We start from the raw sequence: 17429 nt of genomic DNA, 5'->3' as shown, positions 1-17429 counted from the left end.
ATTAAATTCTACAAAATCTTGCCTTGTGATTCCACAATCAGATCTCACCAAGGGAGTTGGCGCACAGGCTGATCATGGATGATAAGTTATTGAAAGAATGGGAGCGATTGAAGTTGACTGATGAGGAGAACTTTGTGTTGGGACAAGTGAGTGCTTCTTCGACCGAAGAGGGGTCGAACTCAAAAATTGCCATGTCTCTGGTGGGGATGTTACTCACTAGGAAACCTTTTAATGTTGAAGCAATGAAAAGGGTTTTGAAGAACCTGTGGCGAAAAGATGAGAACGTTGCGATCCGTAAAGTGAAAACAAACCTATTTATTTTTCAATTCTTTAATGTTGATGATAGGAGGAAGGTGTTGGATGGTAGACCATGGGTTTTTGACAATCAAATTCTGCTATTGAAGGAGATTTGTGCCAACGAACAACCTTCGAAGGTCACTTTTGATTCTTGCCCTTTTTGGATTAGGCTCATTGACGTTCCCTTTGGTTTGCGATCGCCTCAGTTTGCTCATAATATTGGGGACTGTATAGAAGAATGCATTGAGATTGATAAGTCTGACCCTCTATGTTGGGAGGAATATATAAGAGTTAAAGTGTTGGTGAATATCACAAAATCGCATCGTAGGGGAATGAAAGTTGTTGTTGAGTCTGGTAGTACCAAATGGGTTGGCTTTAAATACGAGAGACTTGGGGATTTTTGCTACTATTGTGGTCGAATTGGCCACACAGTTAAGGATTGCGAGGAGAAGGACAAGTGTGATGCTGCGTCGCCTATTGTGTTCCAGTATGGCCCTTTTTTGTCTGCCTCCCCTCATCGCTCAAAAGTCTCTGAGGCTGAAAGGGAAAAGGAAAAGGGATGGATTGAGAAGCTGAATTCCAAAGGTAGAATGCAACGCTCGGACTACAATGATCCCAAGGCCATACGTCTTGGATCCCTTGGTGCTACAAGGAAACTACTGTTTCGTCCCCAAAGGTATCAAACTCTAGTCCTCCTATGCCTAGAGTTGTGTCCTTGAAGGTTGTGGCTAGTGTTGGTGATGGAAAAATGGTGCTGAGGCCCGTATCCATTCTGGTGGAAGGCGGTAGTGTATCTAGCAAGGATTCGGTGCAGGTGAATATGGAACATGTGAATGACGGGGCGGGGGTACACAAGGAGTTAGTTGATGTAGCTAACCAGGCTGTTGATATGGATGTGGCTGAGGTGTGTGGATCTGCCGTTAAATCAAGGAAAAGAAGACTGGATGCTGTGGTGATGGACTGCCAGAAGGCCGATGCAAGTTGCCAGGAGAAAAAATTAAAATGGAGTGAGTCTTGTGAAAATAATGTTGAGTCTGTAAAGTAGGGAGTATTGGGATCACCCAAGCTCCCGAAAAACGATGAAAATGTTAAGTTGGAACTGTCACGAGATTGGCAACCCGTGGACAGTTAGAGCTCTCCGTGACATATGTTGGAGACATAGGCCGAATATTGTTTTTGTAATGGAAACAATGATTGATGATAAGTGTCTTAATAAAATTAAAAATAAATGTGGTTATACTGATGGTGTGTGTATTAGTAGTATTAGGAGATCGGGGGGAATGGGTATGTGGTGGAAAGATATTAAGGTCAATGTGGTTTCGAACTCTGTGCATCACTTTGCTATTGATATCTTAGATGATAATAATTGTGCTGTGTGGAGGGCTACGGGAATTTATGGATGGCCGGAACAATCAAATAAACACTTAACTTGGTCCCTCATGGCTTCCTTGAAAGCAGATTGTAGTATGTCGTGCATTATGTTTGGTGATTTTAATGAGATCTTGTGCCGGAGGGAAAAGGAAGGAGGCCCCCCAAGAAATGAAAGACTCATGGATGCTTTTTGAGAGGCTTTGGATACCTGTGCTATGCGTGATTTAGGGTATAATGGAAGCATTTTCACTTGGGAGAGGGGTAATACCATGGAGATATATGTGAGGGAAAGACTTGACAGATTTATCGCAGATGAAGAATGGTGTGCTCTATACCTGAATTTCAAAGTAAGAAACCTACCTATTCTTAAAACTTTTTCTGATCATGCCCCTATTATAATGTCAACTGAAACAAGGGGTGTCGATAATGAGGGAGGTACGGGTTTTAAATTTGTGTCTCTATGGTTATCTAGTGTTGAATGTGGGGAGGTGGTTGCAAAGGGATGGCGGGAGAGTGTGGGGCTCAATATGGTGATGAGAGTGTCTACGTGTGGGGAGAACTTAGCATCTTGGGCTGCCTTCACTTTTGGGTCGGTGAAGAGATCAAGAAAGGGGAAAAGAAAATGAGGGAGTTAAAAGGGGGCGTGATGGATGGTGCAAAGCTGACGTTATGCAATTCTCTTGTTGCGCAGCTTCAGTCTTTGTATAGATTAGAGGAGTCCTACTGGCATGCGAGGACAAAAATACAAAATATTTCCATCATAAAGCTAGTCAAATAAAAGCTCAGAATAGAATTGTGAGGTTACATGATGAGAATGGGGAGTGGCTACCGCAGCATGTGGACATAGAAAGGCTTATTGAGGCATACTTCTAGAACCTATTTGCTACGAGCTCACCGACAGGGTTTCAAGATGCTTTGGAGGGGATAGATAGAGTGGTATCTGGTGATATGAATGCTATGCTTGACTGTGAGCCGACGGCAAATGAAATAAAAAATGCTCTATTTCAAATGCATCCTAATAAAGCTCCCGGCCCTAATGGTATGCACGCTCTCTTTTTCCAAAAATTCTAGCATATTGTAGGCCCTGATATTATTGCTTTTGTAAAGAACTAGTGGAGAGGTGATGTGAACTTATCGGAAGTGAATAATACTTGCATTGTTTTGATCCCCAAGTGTGAGTCCCCGACGCAGGTTTATGATTTTAGGCCCATTAGCTGCTGTAATGTAATATATAAAATTATTTCGAAAACAGTGGCAAATAAGTTAAGAGCTTCTTGATAAGGTGATCTCGATAAATCAGAGTGCTTTTATTCCTGGTCGCCTTATCTCGGACAATGTTCTTGTGGCTTTTGAGATTTTCCATGCAATGAAGAGGGGTGGGGAAGGTAACGATGGTAACTTTGCTCTAAAGCTTGATATGAGCAAGGCGTATGATAGAGTGGAATGGGAATTTTTGGAGAAAGTGATGGATAAGATGGGATTCTCTGAGGGTTGGATCGGTCGAATTATGAACTGCCTCTAGAGTGTAAAATTTGGTTTTAAAATAAATGGGCAAATTTCAAGCTCGGTAATTCCATCTAGAGGGCTACGGCAAGGTGACCCAATTTCTCTCTATCTCTTTTTAATCTGTGTTGATGCTTTTCAACCTTATTAAATAAGGCTGCTAGAGATGGTATGGTACATGGTGCTAGAATCTGCTATGGTGCTCCCCGAGTTTCACATTTATTTTTTGCTGACGATAGTATACTTTTTGCTAGAGCTAATACTCAAGAGAGCTCTGTGATAGCTAATATAATTAGCAAAATATGAAAGAGCTTCGGGCCAGAAAATTAATTTTGATAAAACTGAAGTGACTTTTAGCAAAAAAGTTTGTCCCGGTCGTTGAAAAGAAATTGTGGAGTCTTTAGGGGTTCGGGAAGTCAATAGGCATGAAAAATACCTTGGCTTACCGACGATAGTTGGGTGATCCAAGAGAGCCATCTTTGCAGGCCTTAAAGAGCGGCTCTTGAAGAAATTGCAGGGTTGGAAGGAGAAATTGTTATCTATGCCTAGGAAAGAGATAATGATTAAAGCGGTTTCTCAGGCTATCCCGACTTATATGATGAGTATTATGAGGATACTAGATGGAATTATTGATGAGTTCCACTCTCTCTTGGCTCGTTTTTGGTGGGGTTCTACAGGTTTGACAAAAAAGCTACATTGGCAGAAATGGGATGATTTGTGTAAACCAAAGAATGTGGGTGGATTTGGCTTCCGTGAACTTCAATGCTTTAATAAAACCCTACTAGCAAAACAAGTATGACGCCTTCACCATAACCAAGGTACCCTTGTGCATTCTATCTTGAAAGCAAAATACATTAAAAATGGTGATGTATTAGAGGCTTATCGTGGCTATGACCCGAGTTATACGTGGAGAAGCATGTGGGGTGCAAAATCTTTGCTCCTTGATGGATTGAAATGGAGAGTGGGGAACGGTTGTGACATTCCAGTTTGGGATGCTGCGTGGCTGCCTGGAAATTCCTCGGTATGTGTGCGTACTTGATGAGTGACATTTATGTCACTCTTAGGGGTAGTATTTAGGTCTTTTTCCTCTTATTTTTCTTAGGTTTTTCCACCTCATTTATCCTCTTATGGCTTCTTTATGTGTTGATGAAAAGTAATGCTTATTTGCGCTTATTTTAATAATCTTTATGCATTATTTTATCATCCCCATGCTCTCGTGAACTTTGGTATCTTCTGCAGGTTCCATGACGGTCCTATGCACGGTGGGAGGCCCCTTGGCCAAGTATGGAAGCCATGGACAAAGGCAAGAGGAGCAAAAGGGAAGGAGAGGAAGCAAGAAAAGGAAGTGCAAGAGGAGGTGTGGCCGAACCTCTGAAAGGTCCGGTCGAACCTAGGTGTGGTCAAACTTTTGAAAAGTTTGACCGAACCTCCAGGGTGCAGTGAAGGCAGTGTCAAACCAGTTTTCAGCAATTTTGCAGGAGAGGTCGAACCACAAAAGATCGACCAAACAAGGATCAGGGAGGTTCGACCGAACCTACACAGGGTTCGACCGAACCTACACAGGGTTCGACCGAACCTACACAGGGTTCGACCGAACCTACCCTGAGTCCGACCGAACCTACCCAGAGTTCGGTCGGACCTTTTCCCGATCTCAACCAATTTTGTACGGACTATTTAAGGTCCTTTTGAGATCGTTTTTTAAAAAAGAAGAAAAACAGTAGCCTAGTTTTCAGAAACCTCTCTTAGTTTGAAACATTCCTTAGGATTAATTTAGCTTAGTTTTCATCAAATCAAATCATTGTATTAGTGAAATTCAAGAATTATTCTCAAAGTTTGGCAATTTGTATTCAACATTTGAAGCTTCAATTAGTAATTTCTCCAACCTTCTTCCTTTTAATTTCAGATTTTATTTGGTATTTGCATGTTATTTAAATCTTCTTAGTTCTTGGTAATTTGTTATTGGATGATAGTTATTTCAATTGTTAACCACTTTTCCCCAATTATTGAAGTATTTAGAACCCTAATTCTTGATTGCATGTTGATAAACATGAGTTGTGAGTAGTCTTCTTGCTAGGGGTTGGGTGAAGCTCGACCTTTTGGGTTAACTTTGCAAATGTGGGAGAAGCATTGATGTTTGTATTGCAATTAAATTGATTATATGAGATTGCTTGTTAGTTCCTCATGATAGGTTTAGCTACCCTTGATTAAGGAGCTTGATAGTATGATATGCCTAATTTGTCATGGAAGTGTAAATTGAGTACGTCATTACTTATTGTAATTTGATTATGTATCATCTATTGCTAAACTAATGAGGAATCTAAGTTTAGTAGTGTGAGTTGTTTTCTAATTGCATGAGGTTGATTTTACATATAGTCCTTGCTATATCTTGTCTACTTTACTCCCGGTTTGCCTATTTGCCTTGGTTGAGTGGATCTCATTCCCTAGTATCTTTAATTCATTGATTTAGAACCATAGTTTGTCTGTCTTCTTGACGAACCCCAATTCACCAATTGACTTCGAGTTAGCTTAAGTGTAAAGATCTTTGGCAATCATATCCCGTTCCTTGTGGACCGAACTCTTACTTGTCATTATGCTTGGTTTGTAAGGTGTTTGTTAATAAATGTGTTTGATTGAGTGTGGAATGTACGACCGTTCTAACTCCCATCAAAATGGCGCCGTTGCCGGGGACCGATGTTGTTGATAGCTAATTGATTACTTGAGTCTAGTTCACCATAAAAAAAATTTCAAAAAGATTGTTTCTTTTTTGCTACACTTGTAGCCTTGGTACTAATTGCGTTTGTTGAGAGTGTATGCGCTGAATTCATAACAGGATCTTGGTACCTTACGATCCCGAGATTGAGCAAACTTATAGAAGGAGAAAAAGAGCCGGTTCTAGGCCGTTTACTACTCCCCCAGCTAGGGAGACCAATTTCGAGGAGGGTCGAGATCAAATGGGTGACGCGGAACCACCACCTCAAAGACCTTTAAAGGAGTTGGGAACTCCGGGAGCTTATAGAGCTTCAAGCGGCATTGCTCCACCCGTTACTCAAGCCAATGACTTCGAGATTCGGCCCGCAATGATTAATTTGATTGAAAGGAGGCAATATAGTGGAGCAAAACATGAGAGCCCTCTTGCACACTTGAACGAGTTCGAAAAATATTGTAACACGATCAAGGTAAATGGGGTAACTCAAGAGTTTGTGAGACTAAAGTTGTTTCCTTTTTCTTTGATAGGAAGAGCTCTTGAATGGCTTGAGAAGGAGGTGAGGCCTAACTCCTTGAGAACTTGGGACGAGGTCACCACGGCTTTCTTAGGAAGATTCTATTCCCAAAAGAAGACGGCCGAGGCAAGAGCTTTGATCCAAGGTTTCCGTCAAAAAGCTAGTGAAACCATTTATGAAGCATGGGAACGATACAAGGAATATCAAAGGGAGTGCCCTCATCATGGCATTCCGTCATATCAAGTGCTTCAAATTTTCTATGGGGGCTTGAGCCCACAAGGAAAGACTAGCTTGGATGCAGGAGCGGGTGGCCCGATTATGAACAAGACGGAGGAGCAAGTCATAGAGATAATTGAGGATGTGGTGAGGCACCACATGGATTGGCAAGAAGGAGAGAGAGATTCTCTAAACAAGGGAGGAAATGTGGTTTACTCCGTTGATCACCTTAATGCCATCAACAATTTGACCACCCAGAATCGCAAATTTATCCTCTTGGTTGATAATGGAGAAGAATGGTGTGTCCTCCCGGATCCTCCTCACACTTCGGTAGACCCTTCCAACCCGCTAAGGTGGAAGATTGCGCGAAAATTCATCCCCGATGAATTAAGGAAAAATCAAGTCCGCGGTGCAATCCCTCACCCTCAACCGGTCTACCAAGTGGAGCATCCCTTTTCCCCCCCTAGTGGGGGAGGTGAGACATCTTCTTCTTCTTCCTCTTCTCCTTTTGATATGAGTGCCCTGCGTAGTACCCTCGATGGTATTCGTTATGATAATCAAGCTTCTATTGAACAATGGGGGTACTACGCAAGGATGAACTATGATAGTCTTGTGCAAGCGGGCGTTCAAACGCCCTATGTTAACTATCCCTACCACCCGCCTCAAGAGGGTCCAGTTCCACATTGGGACCCCTATGACCCTAACAACCCCTCCCCCAACACCTATGCTTATTGGGAAGGTCCTATCGACCCATCCCAACGTGTTGGTACCCCACCATACAACCCTTATCGGCCGGGTGGGTGTGACTACGCCTATGATCCGGCAAGTCCATCAACCTCGAATCCTTTTGATTGTGGTTGGGGTACACAAGGGTGGCCCTATGAGCACTTTAACCAACCTTTCCATCCATTCATGGATCGCCCGGGGTTTGATTTCATGAACCCTCCTAAGGAACGGGAGGATAGAAACCCCCAATGAGGGTTCTCTCCTTCCCTTTTCCCCCCGGACTTTCATGCCTATTCCTTTTGCTCGAGACGTGCAAAAGACTAGCGTGGGGGAGGATGTTCCTTTTGGTTGAAGTGTACATAGGAGGGTAGTGTGGTAGGATGGTAGCTTGTGCATATGGAGAACCATCAGGGATAATGAATTTATTGTAGTTAGAGATGATTTTTGGTTGGTAATATTCTTATGATGATGATGTTATGAAGCTTCATTTCAAAAAAAAAAAAAAAAAAAAATATTTTGAAGTTGTTTTTCCCTCTTCTCTCTTGATCCCATAATCCAAATCCCAAAATCCAAATCCCTTAATCCAAATTTTGTAGATAGCTTTTTGTCAATCATTTTCTTTTGTTTATAATTCTAGTCTTTTCCTTTTGTTCACTAACTTTTCTTTGTATAGTTGTAGTGTTTCTTTTCTTTTGGCTCACTTTCCTTGTAGCTTGAAAACGGAAGCACAAAATGATGGAATAAGGAGCAACTCAAGCTCCGGAAACCTTGGTGAGATCGCAATTTTGCCTTGTGTTCTATTTCAAGCAGCATTTGGTGAGATCTTTCCCTACTTTCCTTTATTTTTCTTTGTGTGCATAGTTAGTTTAGACTAGAATGGAGTTGATTGTTCGAGGTTGTTTGCATTTGATTCCACGGAATCTGGTGATCGTTGGTATTGATGCCGAACGATCTTTGTTTGTCGATTGAGAATTATGTTTACTAGCCTCTTATCTCTCTTGTACTCCTTGCATTTAAAAAAAATAATAAAAAAAAAATTCGAAAAATGTGAAAAAATGAAAAAGATTTTCCTTTTTATTCATGGCAAACCACGAAAAGCTTAGTTGTTTCATTTTCATTTCGAGCATAATAATGTTGACTCGTGTGTTTGAATGCTTTGCTTCTTGAGTGTTATAAGTTTGCATGCTTCAGGATTGCCATTGGTTGACTCTGGGACATGTTCATGCTAAGGTAGTTGTTCTAGAACTCGTTAGGCCCATCGAACCCAAATTCACTTGTTTGTGGTAAGAAGGTGTTGCTCTCATTAGGGGATTTGAAGCCCTAGAGATGGTTTTTGTAACCCGATGTGAGCTTTATTGTTCAAGCCTCCAACATTACTTGTATGAGCGGCATAGGATCCTCACCAAGGCATGCTTAGATCTAGAACTTGGTGTCTGGCTCCCGAGATCGAGACCGAACTAACCTACGAATGACAAAGGCATTCTTCATTCGGTGACTATTTTTGTTTTCTAGTATTAGTTTTTTTTTTTTTTATCTTTTGTATTTTTGGGTTGCATTTGCCCTTACCATGTTGAGTCTTCCCCTCCTTGATTATAGCACATTGCAAGCCCATGGCCCTTTTGTTTTACTTTCACCCTTAGAATCGTGAAGCTCAAGCCATGAGGGCTTATTGTAGTTTTGATTTGAAATTTGGAAGGGAATAGTTCTACTTGGAAAGTGAAGCAGTGTTTTTGTGAATATGTGTTCAAGAAAAGCAAATTTAAATCCTAGAAAAAGCCTTTGATGCTAAAAAAAATAAAAAAAAAATTAAAATAAAATAAAATAAAATAAAAAAAAAACAGAGAGAATGTGACAAACGAAGAGTTGATGAATGAAGATGTAAGAGGAAAGCGAAAGCTCAAAAGTGTTTGGCATTATAGTTCAAGATTGTGGCAACATAGTTTGAAAATTGGTTGATGATTGATTTTGAAAAAGAGGCTTGATCACCCTTTGCTTCACGGTTAGGCTAAGCACCAATTTCCAAATTCCTCCACACCCTTACCCCCTAGCCAACGTTACAACCCTTTCAATGCCCTGTTGACCTAGGTTGGTTGAGTCACTAGTCGATGGAGGGAGCTGGAACTCAAGCATATGGAGAAGGCATGACTTGGTGAGATGTCGGGTTCCCTCTATTTTGCAGTGTTTTATCTTTGTTCCGGCTCCTTCGAGGAGTCACTTGATGCTATCTCCAAGGGCGGATTTGAATCTAGATGAGGGAACGCGGTAAAATTGTATGGAATGCGGGGGGAAGTGGTGCATGTTTGAGTTCTCTATGCTTAGCATAACTTATCCTTCAATCAACTTTCGGCATCCCCTTGCATGCTCACTTCTACCACTCAGAAAGTTTGACACTCATTCATGTTTGTTATCTCCAAAAGCTCGATTTGGCTATGATTTGTGTTAGATTTGTTGTTTCTCTTTCCCTTGTTTTTGGTTTGTCTTGAACACAGCTTTGTAAGAGTTGTGGGGTATGCTCTCTGGAAACCCTCACGAGATCACAACTCGTCCTCATCGCCGACCTTGGGGTTTAAATGGCTTGTTGCTTTTGCTAAAAGCAATTTCGGTTTTTCTTTTGTTCCTTGCATGTTTGAATAACTAATTCTTTCTCCCTTGTTCATTTTCCTTTGCTTTGCTCGAGGGCGAGCAAAGGCTTAGCGTGGGGGAGTTTGATAGTGACATTTATGTCACTCTTAGGGGTAGTATTTAGGTCTTTTTCCTCTTATTTTTCTTAGGTTTTTCCACCTCATTTATCCTCTTATGGCTTCTTTATGTGTTGATGAAAAGTAATGCTTATTTGCGCTTATTTTGATAATCTTTATGCATTATTTTATCATCCCCATGCTCTCGTGAACTTTGGTATCTTCTGCAGGTTCCATGACGGTCCTATGCACGGTGGGAGGCCCCTTGGCCAAGTATGGAAGCCATGGACAAAGGCAAGAGGAGCAAAAGGGAAGGAGAGGAAGCAAGAAAAGGAAGTGCAAGAGGAGGTGTGGCCGAACCTCTGAAAGGTCCGGTCGAACCTAGATGTGGTCAAACTTTTGAAAAGTTTGACCGAACCTCCAGGGTGCAGTGAAGGCAGTGTCAAACCAGTTTTCAGCAATTTTGCAGGAGAGGTCGAACCTCAAAAGTTCGACCAAACAAGGATCAGGGAGGTTCGACCGAACCTACACAGGGTTCGACCGAACCTACCCTGAGTCCGACCGAACCTACCCAGAGTTTGGTCGGACCTTTTCCCGATCTCAGCCAATTTTGTACGGACTATTTAAGGTCCTTTTGAGATCATTTTTTTAAAAAAGAAGAAAAACAGTAGCCTAGTTTTCAGAAACCTCTCTTAGTTTGAAACATTCCTTAGGATTAATTTAGCTTAGTTTTCATCAAATCAAATCATTGTATTAGTGAAATTCAAGAATTATTCTCAAAGTTTGGCAATTTGTATTCAACATTTGAAGCTTCAATTAGTAATTTCTCCAACCTTCTTCCTTTTAATTTCAGATTTTATTTGGTATTTGCATGTTATTTAAATCTTCTTAGTTCTTGGTAATTTGTTATTAGATGATAGTTATTTCAATTGTTAACCACTTTTCCCCAATTATTGAAGTATTTAGAACCCTAATTCTTGATTGCATGTTGATAAACATGAGTTGTGAGTAGTCTTCTTGCTAGGGGTTGGGTGAAGCTCGACCTTTTGGGTTAACTTTGCAAATGTGGGAGAAGCATTGATGTTTGTATTGCAATTAAATTGATTATATGAGATTGCTTGTTAGTTCCTCATGATAGGTTTAGCTACCCTTGACTAAGGATCTTGATAGTATGATATGCCTAATTTGACATAGAAGTGTAAATTGAGTACGTCATTACTTATTGTAATTTGATTATGTATCATCTATTGCTAAACTAATGAGGAATCTAAGTTTAGTAGTGTGAGTTGTTTTCTAATTGCATGAGGTTGATTTTACATATAGTCCTTGCTATATCTTGTCTACTTTACTCCCCGTTTGCCTATTTGCCTTGGTTGAGTGGATCTCATTCCCTAGTATCTTTAATTCATTGATTTAGAACCATAGTTTGTTTGTCTTCTTGACGAACCCCAATTCACCAATTGACTTCGAGTTAGCTTAAGTGTAAAGATCTTTGGCAATCATATCCCGTTCCTTGTGGACCGAACTCTTACTTGTCATTATGCTTGGTTTGTAAGGTGTTTGTTAATAAATGTGTTTGATTGAGTGTGGAATGTACGACCGTTCTAACGCCCATAAGTACTCCGCTGGCTAGCAGTGACATGGGGCTGTGGGTTTGTGACTTAATTGATCATGAGTCAATGTGTTGGCGATCGTAAGTTATTAGTAATAATTTTAATGCGGCTGAGCAGGCACAAATAATGTCAATTCCTTTATCGTACGTAGTATGAAAGATAGGATGTATTGGTGGCCTTCAAGGAGTGGGGAATGCATTGTAAAAACTGGTTATTGGATGGCGAAGCAAGGCCCATCTACTGTCCACAGGCAACCACATGACGAGATATGGTGAATTATTTGGAGCCTGAAGGTTCCGCCGAAGTTAGCCTACTTCCTTTGGAGGGCTTGCAAAGGTTTTCTAGTAGTGCGGGAAAGACTTTACAATCGTCATTTGCTAGCCGATAAATGTTGTTCAATTTGTGGGGGTGGAGAGGAATCTGTAATTCATTCCACCTTTGAATGCAAGGCAACAAAAGAGATCTGGGAAGCCAGTAGTTTCACTCAATTGATTGCTAATGCGCCTAATTCCTGTTTTAGTGACAGGTTATTATGGCTAGCTTTAAAGACCACAAATGAAGAGCTGAGATCGATGGCAACATTGGGGTGGGCTGCTTGGTGGTGCTGAAAAAAAGCCATTTTTGAGAATGAACATCCATGCCCTATAAGTGTAGCGACAAATTTGACAAAATCAGTCCAAGAGTACGGGGACTACGCGAAGAAAGTGTTCGGGGGTCATGGAAGTCAAGGCGTGCCAGCTGCAAACTCTTGGGTTCGTCCTAGTGTGGGTATGGTGAAGGTAAATTGTGATGCACATATGGGTAGGGTGACCGGTCTTGGGGTGGTCATCAGGGATGAGGAAGGAATGTTCTTGGCTACTACTGTAAGACATGAAGGGGTTAGGTGGACAGCAGACCTTGCGGAAGCAGCTGCGTGTAGATACGGGCTTCAGGTGGCTAGGAGGCTTGGCTTCTCTGCTATTGTTTTGAAGAGTGATGCGCTAAAGGTTGTGCAAGGAGTCAAGATGAATGCAACCAGCTTCACTCCCTTTTCTTTACTTATTGATGATATTTGTAACCTTTCTCGATCTTTCATTGCTTTTTCTATTTCCCATGTTAAACGTGCGGGTAATACTTTGGCACACCATGTTGCTAGATGGGATGTTAGAGGATGTAACAGTCTTGTTTTTTTAGGTCCTTTTCCCCAAAGTTTATTAACATTGGCGGAAATTGACCTCCTTTAATGTTAATCCGCAGGTGTTTTCAAAAAAGTTAATACATATGTACTGTTCTTTATTTTATTCATATTATTGCTTAGCTGGAAGTTTACTTTACTATAACTTACATGTATAGTTGACAATGACAACAATATAGCAAGTAACAGAAGATAACTTCAATTCTTCCGTCAACATCCGTTTCATTATTATTTCGCTCCCTTAAGACCAATTCGCCTAGGCTCCTCCCTAAGATTGCTATTTATTTGAAGTATTTGGAAGCATCGTAATGCAATTAGTTTTAAGAACTCATCCGCCAATATTCATAGTATTTTCATCAAAGCTTTCTCTATGTTTAAGGAATGGGAGTCTCGCTCCCTTCTTGATGCAATACACTTGCCTGTTACGCCACCCCCTCAGCCTCCCCCGCCTACCCCTTCCCCTATTATCTCGTGGTCTCTTCCCTCGCTTGGTTTTTGAAAACTTAATTTTGATGGTTCTGCTACTGTAGGTGTTGTAATTCGGGATTACCTGGGTAATCATGTGGCTAGTCGAACTTATAATTTAAGCTCCTGCCCGGCCTTCCTTGCCAAAGCTATTGCCCTTCGAAATGGCCTCCTTGCTAGGGAGTTTAATATTTCAAATATTTTTATTGAAGGCGATAACCTAACTGTTATTAATATTTTGCTGGGTCATTTCGGTTGTACATGGAAAATTCAGCTTCTTATGGCGGATGTATAAGGCTATCTTAGATTCTTTTTCGAGCTTTCAAGCAAAACACATCTATCGGAAAGGAAATCGGACAACAGACTATGTTGTCTCTCTCAGCTACTCAACTCCGATTCATCAAGATATAGACCCTTTTCAGATGGCAAATTTTCTTAATTTTTACTCCTAGATAGTTTAGATCACGATCTTACGAGAATACGTTTATCCATTTCACAAATTTGTCATCCATACTGGAAGATTGAGTTTCGATGGATGATTTCGGAAGCTTCAATGGATAAATTAAAGCTCAAAACTATCTTCAATAGAAGAGGATAATACCTTCACCCTTAGGTCTTCACCATGTCATTAATTTCTCCCTTTCTTCTTAGAGTTTTCGTTTTTTCTTTTCGGAGATGGTGGTGGCAGCTAAGGGTGTTCAGATCAACCCGGGTACCCGCTTTTTCAAGTCTGTAAAAATCCGGCCCAGTCCCCGACAAGATAAGCTCGGGTACCCGGCTTCGAAATTACCAGGTCAGGTCACCGGGTACCCTATTTTTGACAAATATTTGCTGCGTTTTTTTATAAAAGAAAATTCAAAAATGCCCATTTTATAAACCTGTTTTAAACAATGTCAACCACAAAACCAACTATAAACTAAATTAACTAGCTATATCAAATAAAATTGAGATTAATTTGTATAATGTACACAAAAAAATCATAAAAAAACACTTGAATTACAAGTATAGAAAATAGAAGGAAAAAAAAGAGTACACTACTCAAGTCAAGTGAATTACAATCACATGAACAAATCCTAATTCATGATCAAGAGTAATTACATAAAAAACTGATTAGTTATGAAAAATATTTAAAATACCCAAGCAAGCCTGTGCATTGGTGGAGATCGATCCTCTAGGCCATGAAATAGAGGAGTGAAGTGAGAATGAAACTAATTAGAAGGAGAGGAAAATAGAGCAGTGAAGGGACAACAACAATGACGAAGTAGCCGGTACGGTGTGTGGTCGCGTAGAGAAGCAGCGATAGAGGGGTGGAGTGGTGGTTTACGGTACTGGACTAAGGATCCTCATATCTAGAAAGGAGTGGACAGGAGAGAGAGAGAGGAGAAAAGCTATGTATGCTGCTAGATAGAAGACTGAATGATAAAATGAGTAAACCCTAAAATACATTAGGATTAATACACTTTTTTAATCCCATCTTTAAGGTGGCCTACATTCTTCATACCCAACCGGTAACTAAACCTGTTGTACCAGGTCACTTGACACATGTCAAGTCCTGATTGGTCCAAAAATTTTAAAAAAATAAAAAAAACCCAAAAATCACAAAACACCAGCCAACCTCTCCTTTCCCCACTGGCCCACCTTAACACCACCAGCCCGTGCCCAGACCGCCGCTTATTCCCTGCCGGCTAGCCGCCCCTTTCCGGCGCCGACTTCCCCCCTTCCCGAAATCCCCTGCCATTCCCTCAAACAACCACGAAGTAAGCCCCTCCCCAACTCCCAAAAACCCCAAACCGCCTTTCCCCCACCTCAAAACCCTAGCGACTAGGGTTTTCGATAGTGGGAGAGGGGTGTTTAGGGGGTTTTGAGAGTTAGAGAGGGGTAAAAAAGGAGTTTCGAGTGGTGGTGGTGGCTGTCGCAGCCACCGGAACCCCAAAATTGCAAAATCGCAGCCATCAAAACCCCAAATCGCAAATTCAAGGGAGTTTCGCAAATTCAAGGGATGGGTTAGGTGTTTTTGGGAGTAGGGGAAGGGTTTCAAGTGAGTTTCATGACCGGTATGCCGGCCGGAGTTCGTGGCTAGGGGAATTGAGAGGAGAGAGAAAATGAAAAGGGGTTTGGCCGGATTTCATAGCTGGTGGCTGGATATCGTGGCTGTTAGCTGAATTTCGTGGTTGGTGGTCGAGTTTCATGGCTAGCCGGATTTCATGGCTGGTGGCCGGCGTCCGTAGGTGGGTGGTTGGATTAAAGGGTTTTTTACTTTTCTGATTTTTTTTTTTAATTTGTTGTTTTTTTTATTAAATTTTCATTAACCAATCAACTTGTAACACGTGTTACTTTTTAAAAAAATGAAAAAAAAATAAAAAAAAAACCCATTCAACCGGTCACCGGTTTTTGGGATTGAAGAAAGATAGGCCACCTTAAAGTTTGAATTATTGAGGAATAATCCAAAGTTAGGATTAATGAAAGTAAATTGGTTAAAGTTGGGATTAAAAAACTGTACTAATCCAATATTTTAAGGAAAACCAAACAAAAAAAAAAAGGGTATTTAAAGGGTACCCGTGGCAGTCAAAGTGCGGCCCATTACCCGCCTAGAACTTGAACTTTTAAACGGGTCGGGTATGACCCATAAAAACATAAAAAAATCAAAAATTACCCGTCGGGTAGTTTGTGGGTCGTCTTCGGGTTTGCGGGTCGGGTCAAACGAGTCAAGTTATTTTGAACACCCCTAGTGGCAGCTTCAATGGAGGACTTCAATGGAGGGTTTTAATGGAGGATAAGGCAAACTCTACCCTTAAGGGTTCACCATGCCCTTAATTACACCCTTTATTATAGGGTTTTCGTTTTATTTGGCGGCAAGGCCGTCAGAGATGGTGGTGTTGGTGTAAGAGTGGAGAACGTGGAAGGAAGAAGAAGAAATCGGTTTCAAAATAAGAAGAAGAAGAAGAAGAAGAATGAAGGAATAAGAACTTAGGTTACCGACGTTACAATAGCAGCAAACGGAAGTTAACTTGCCATCCATTGCAATATGAAGTAAAATACACATGTGCCCCTACCTTTTTAATGTGAAAAGACGATAATACCCCCACATAAACCAACTAAGTTTATCAAGGAGATCAACTAGGTGCAGCTCAAAAAATAGGCTCACCACTCGACAATTAAAAAAAATGAGTTAGAAGCCTTAAACACAACAAGGATCTCGTTATATTATTATTTTTAAGTGTAAATTTTTTTACTGTGATTAAATATGTGTGTCAATACGAAATGTTGATTAATACTTCCTTCATTATTTTAATTACAACACTTTAGTGTTCACAGACTCCTCGGTAACTTCTAGATTAGTGAGAAAAAAAATAAATAAGGCCCATGCATGTGATAGAAGAGAGATAGAGAAAATTTATTAGAGCATCAATAGTGGGGAGTATAAAATGTGATATGATGTCCAAACTAGGCATGATTGATACCATGCCTTGTTTGGGATATCGGGGGGGGGGGGGGTGTTGGAGATATTAATGATGGTGCTAGTGTAATACCCCACATTTTTATACGGTTATAAATTAAAATATTGTTTTATAACGTATTTTAATAATTTGAAATGAATTATTTATGATATTTTAATATTTAAAAAGGTGTATTTAAATTAAAAACCACTTTATTAATTATTGAAATGGTTTTGAAAATATTTTATTTTTATTTTTAGAAACATTGGGGCATATTTATTTTATAAAGGTGTTTTAAAGTCAAAGGAACTTTAAATAAAGTCAAAAGACCAATTTGAGTGGTAGTTGTTTCGGGGTTTTCTGATGTCCTGCGGGAGAGTTACAATTCCGAGACTGGAACCGGACGCCTGTACCTGCAAAATAACGGAGACTCCTGTGAGCTCCGCCTCCAACGGTCAAGTTAGTACCTGATTAAGGAGTAATTAATGCGGAAATTAAAGTAATAAGGTCTCTCTAGGTGAGAGTGTTTAATGTAGGTAATTTGCTTTGTTAGCGAGATCAGCCGGTTATTACTGTGTGTAATTAATGTGTTTGTTCCGTAATGTTTTTCGTAATCTTCCTGTCCTCCTCCTTAATGAGGATTAAGGGAGGTATTTATAACCTTGGGAAACGTGCCCATCCTAGGCTTAGGTAAACCTAGGGCCGATTGGGCTTCCCTCGGAAATTGG

The 17429-nt window shown here is 40.6% G+C and overlaps 1 protein-coding gene across 1 annotated transcript; it reads left to right on the top strand.

The window, feature by feature from the left end:
• Positions 1 to 74: 74 nt before the first annotated feature.
• Positions 75 to 1342, top strand: LOC110696162. The gene is made up of 2 exons (XM_021873453.1): positions 75 to 973; positions 1030 to 1342. Exons 1-2 carry the CDS (start codon positions 75 to 77, stop codon positions 1340 to 1342), a joined length of 1212 nt encoding a protein of 403 aa, XP_021729145.1.
• The last annotated feature ends 16087 nt before the right edge of the window (positions 1343 to 17429 follow it).

The sequence above is a fragment of the Chenopodium quinoa genome, unplaced genomic scaffold (genome assembly GCF_001683475.1).
Source record: "Chenopodium quinoa cultivar QQ74 unplaced genomic scaffold, ASM168347v1, whole genome shotgun sequence".
Classification (NCBI taxonomy): domain Eukaryota; kingdom Viridiplantae; phylum Streptophyta; class Magnoliopsida; order Caryophyllales; family Amaranthaceae; genus Chenopodium; species Chenopodium quinoa.
This window is presented reverse-complemented; position numbering and strand designations above follow the sequence as displayed.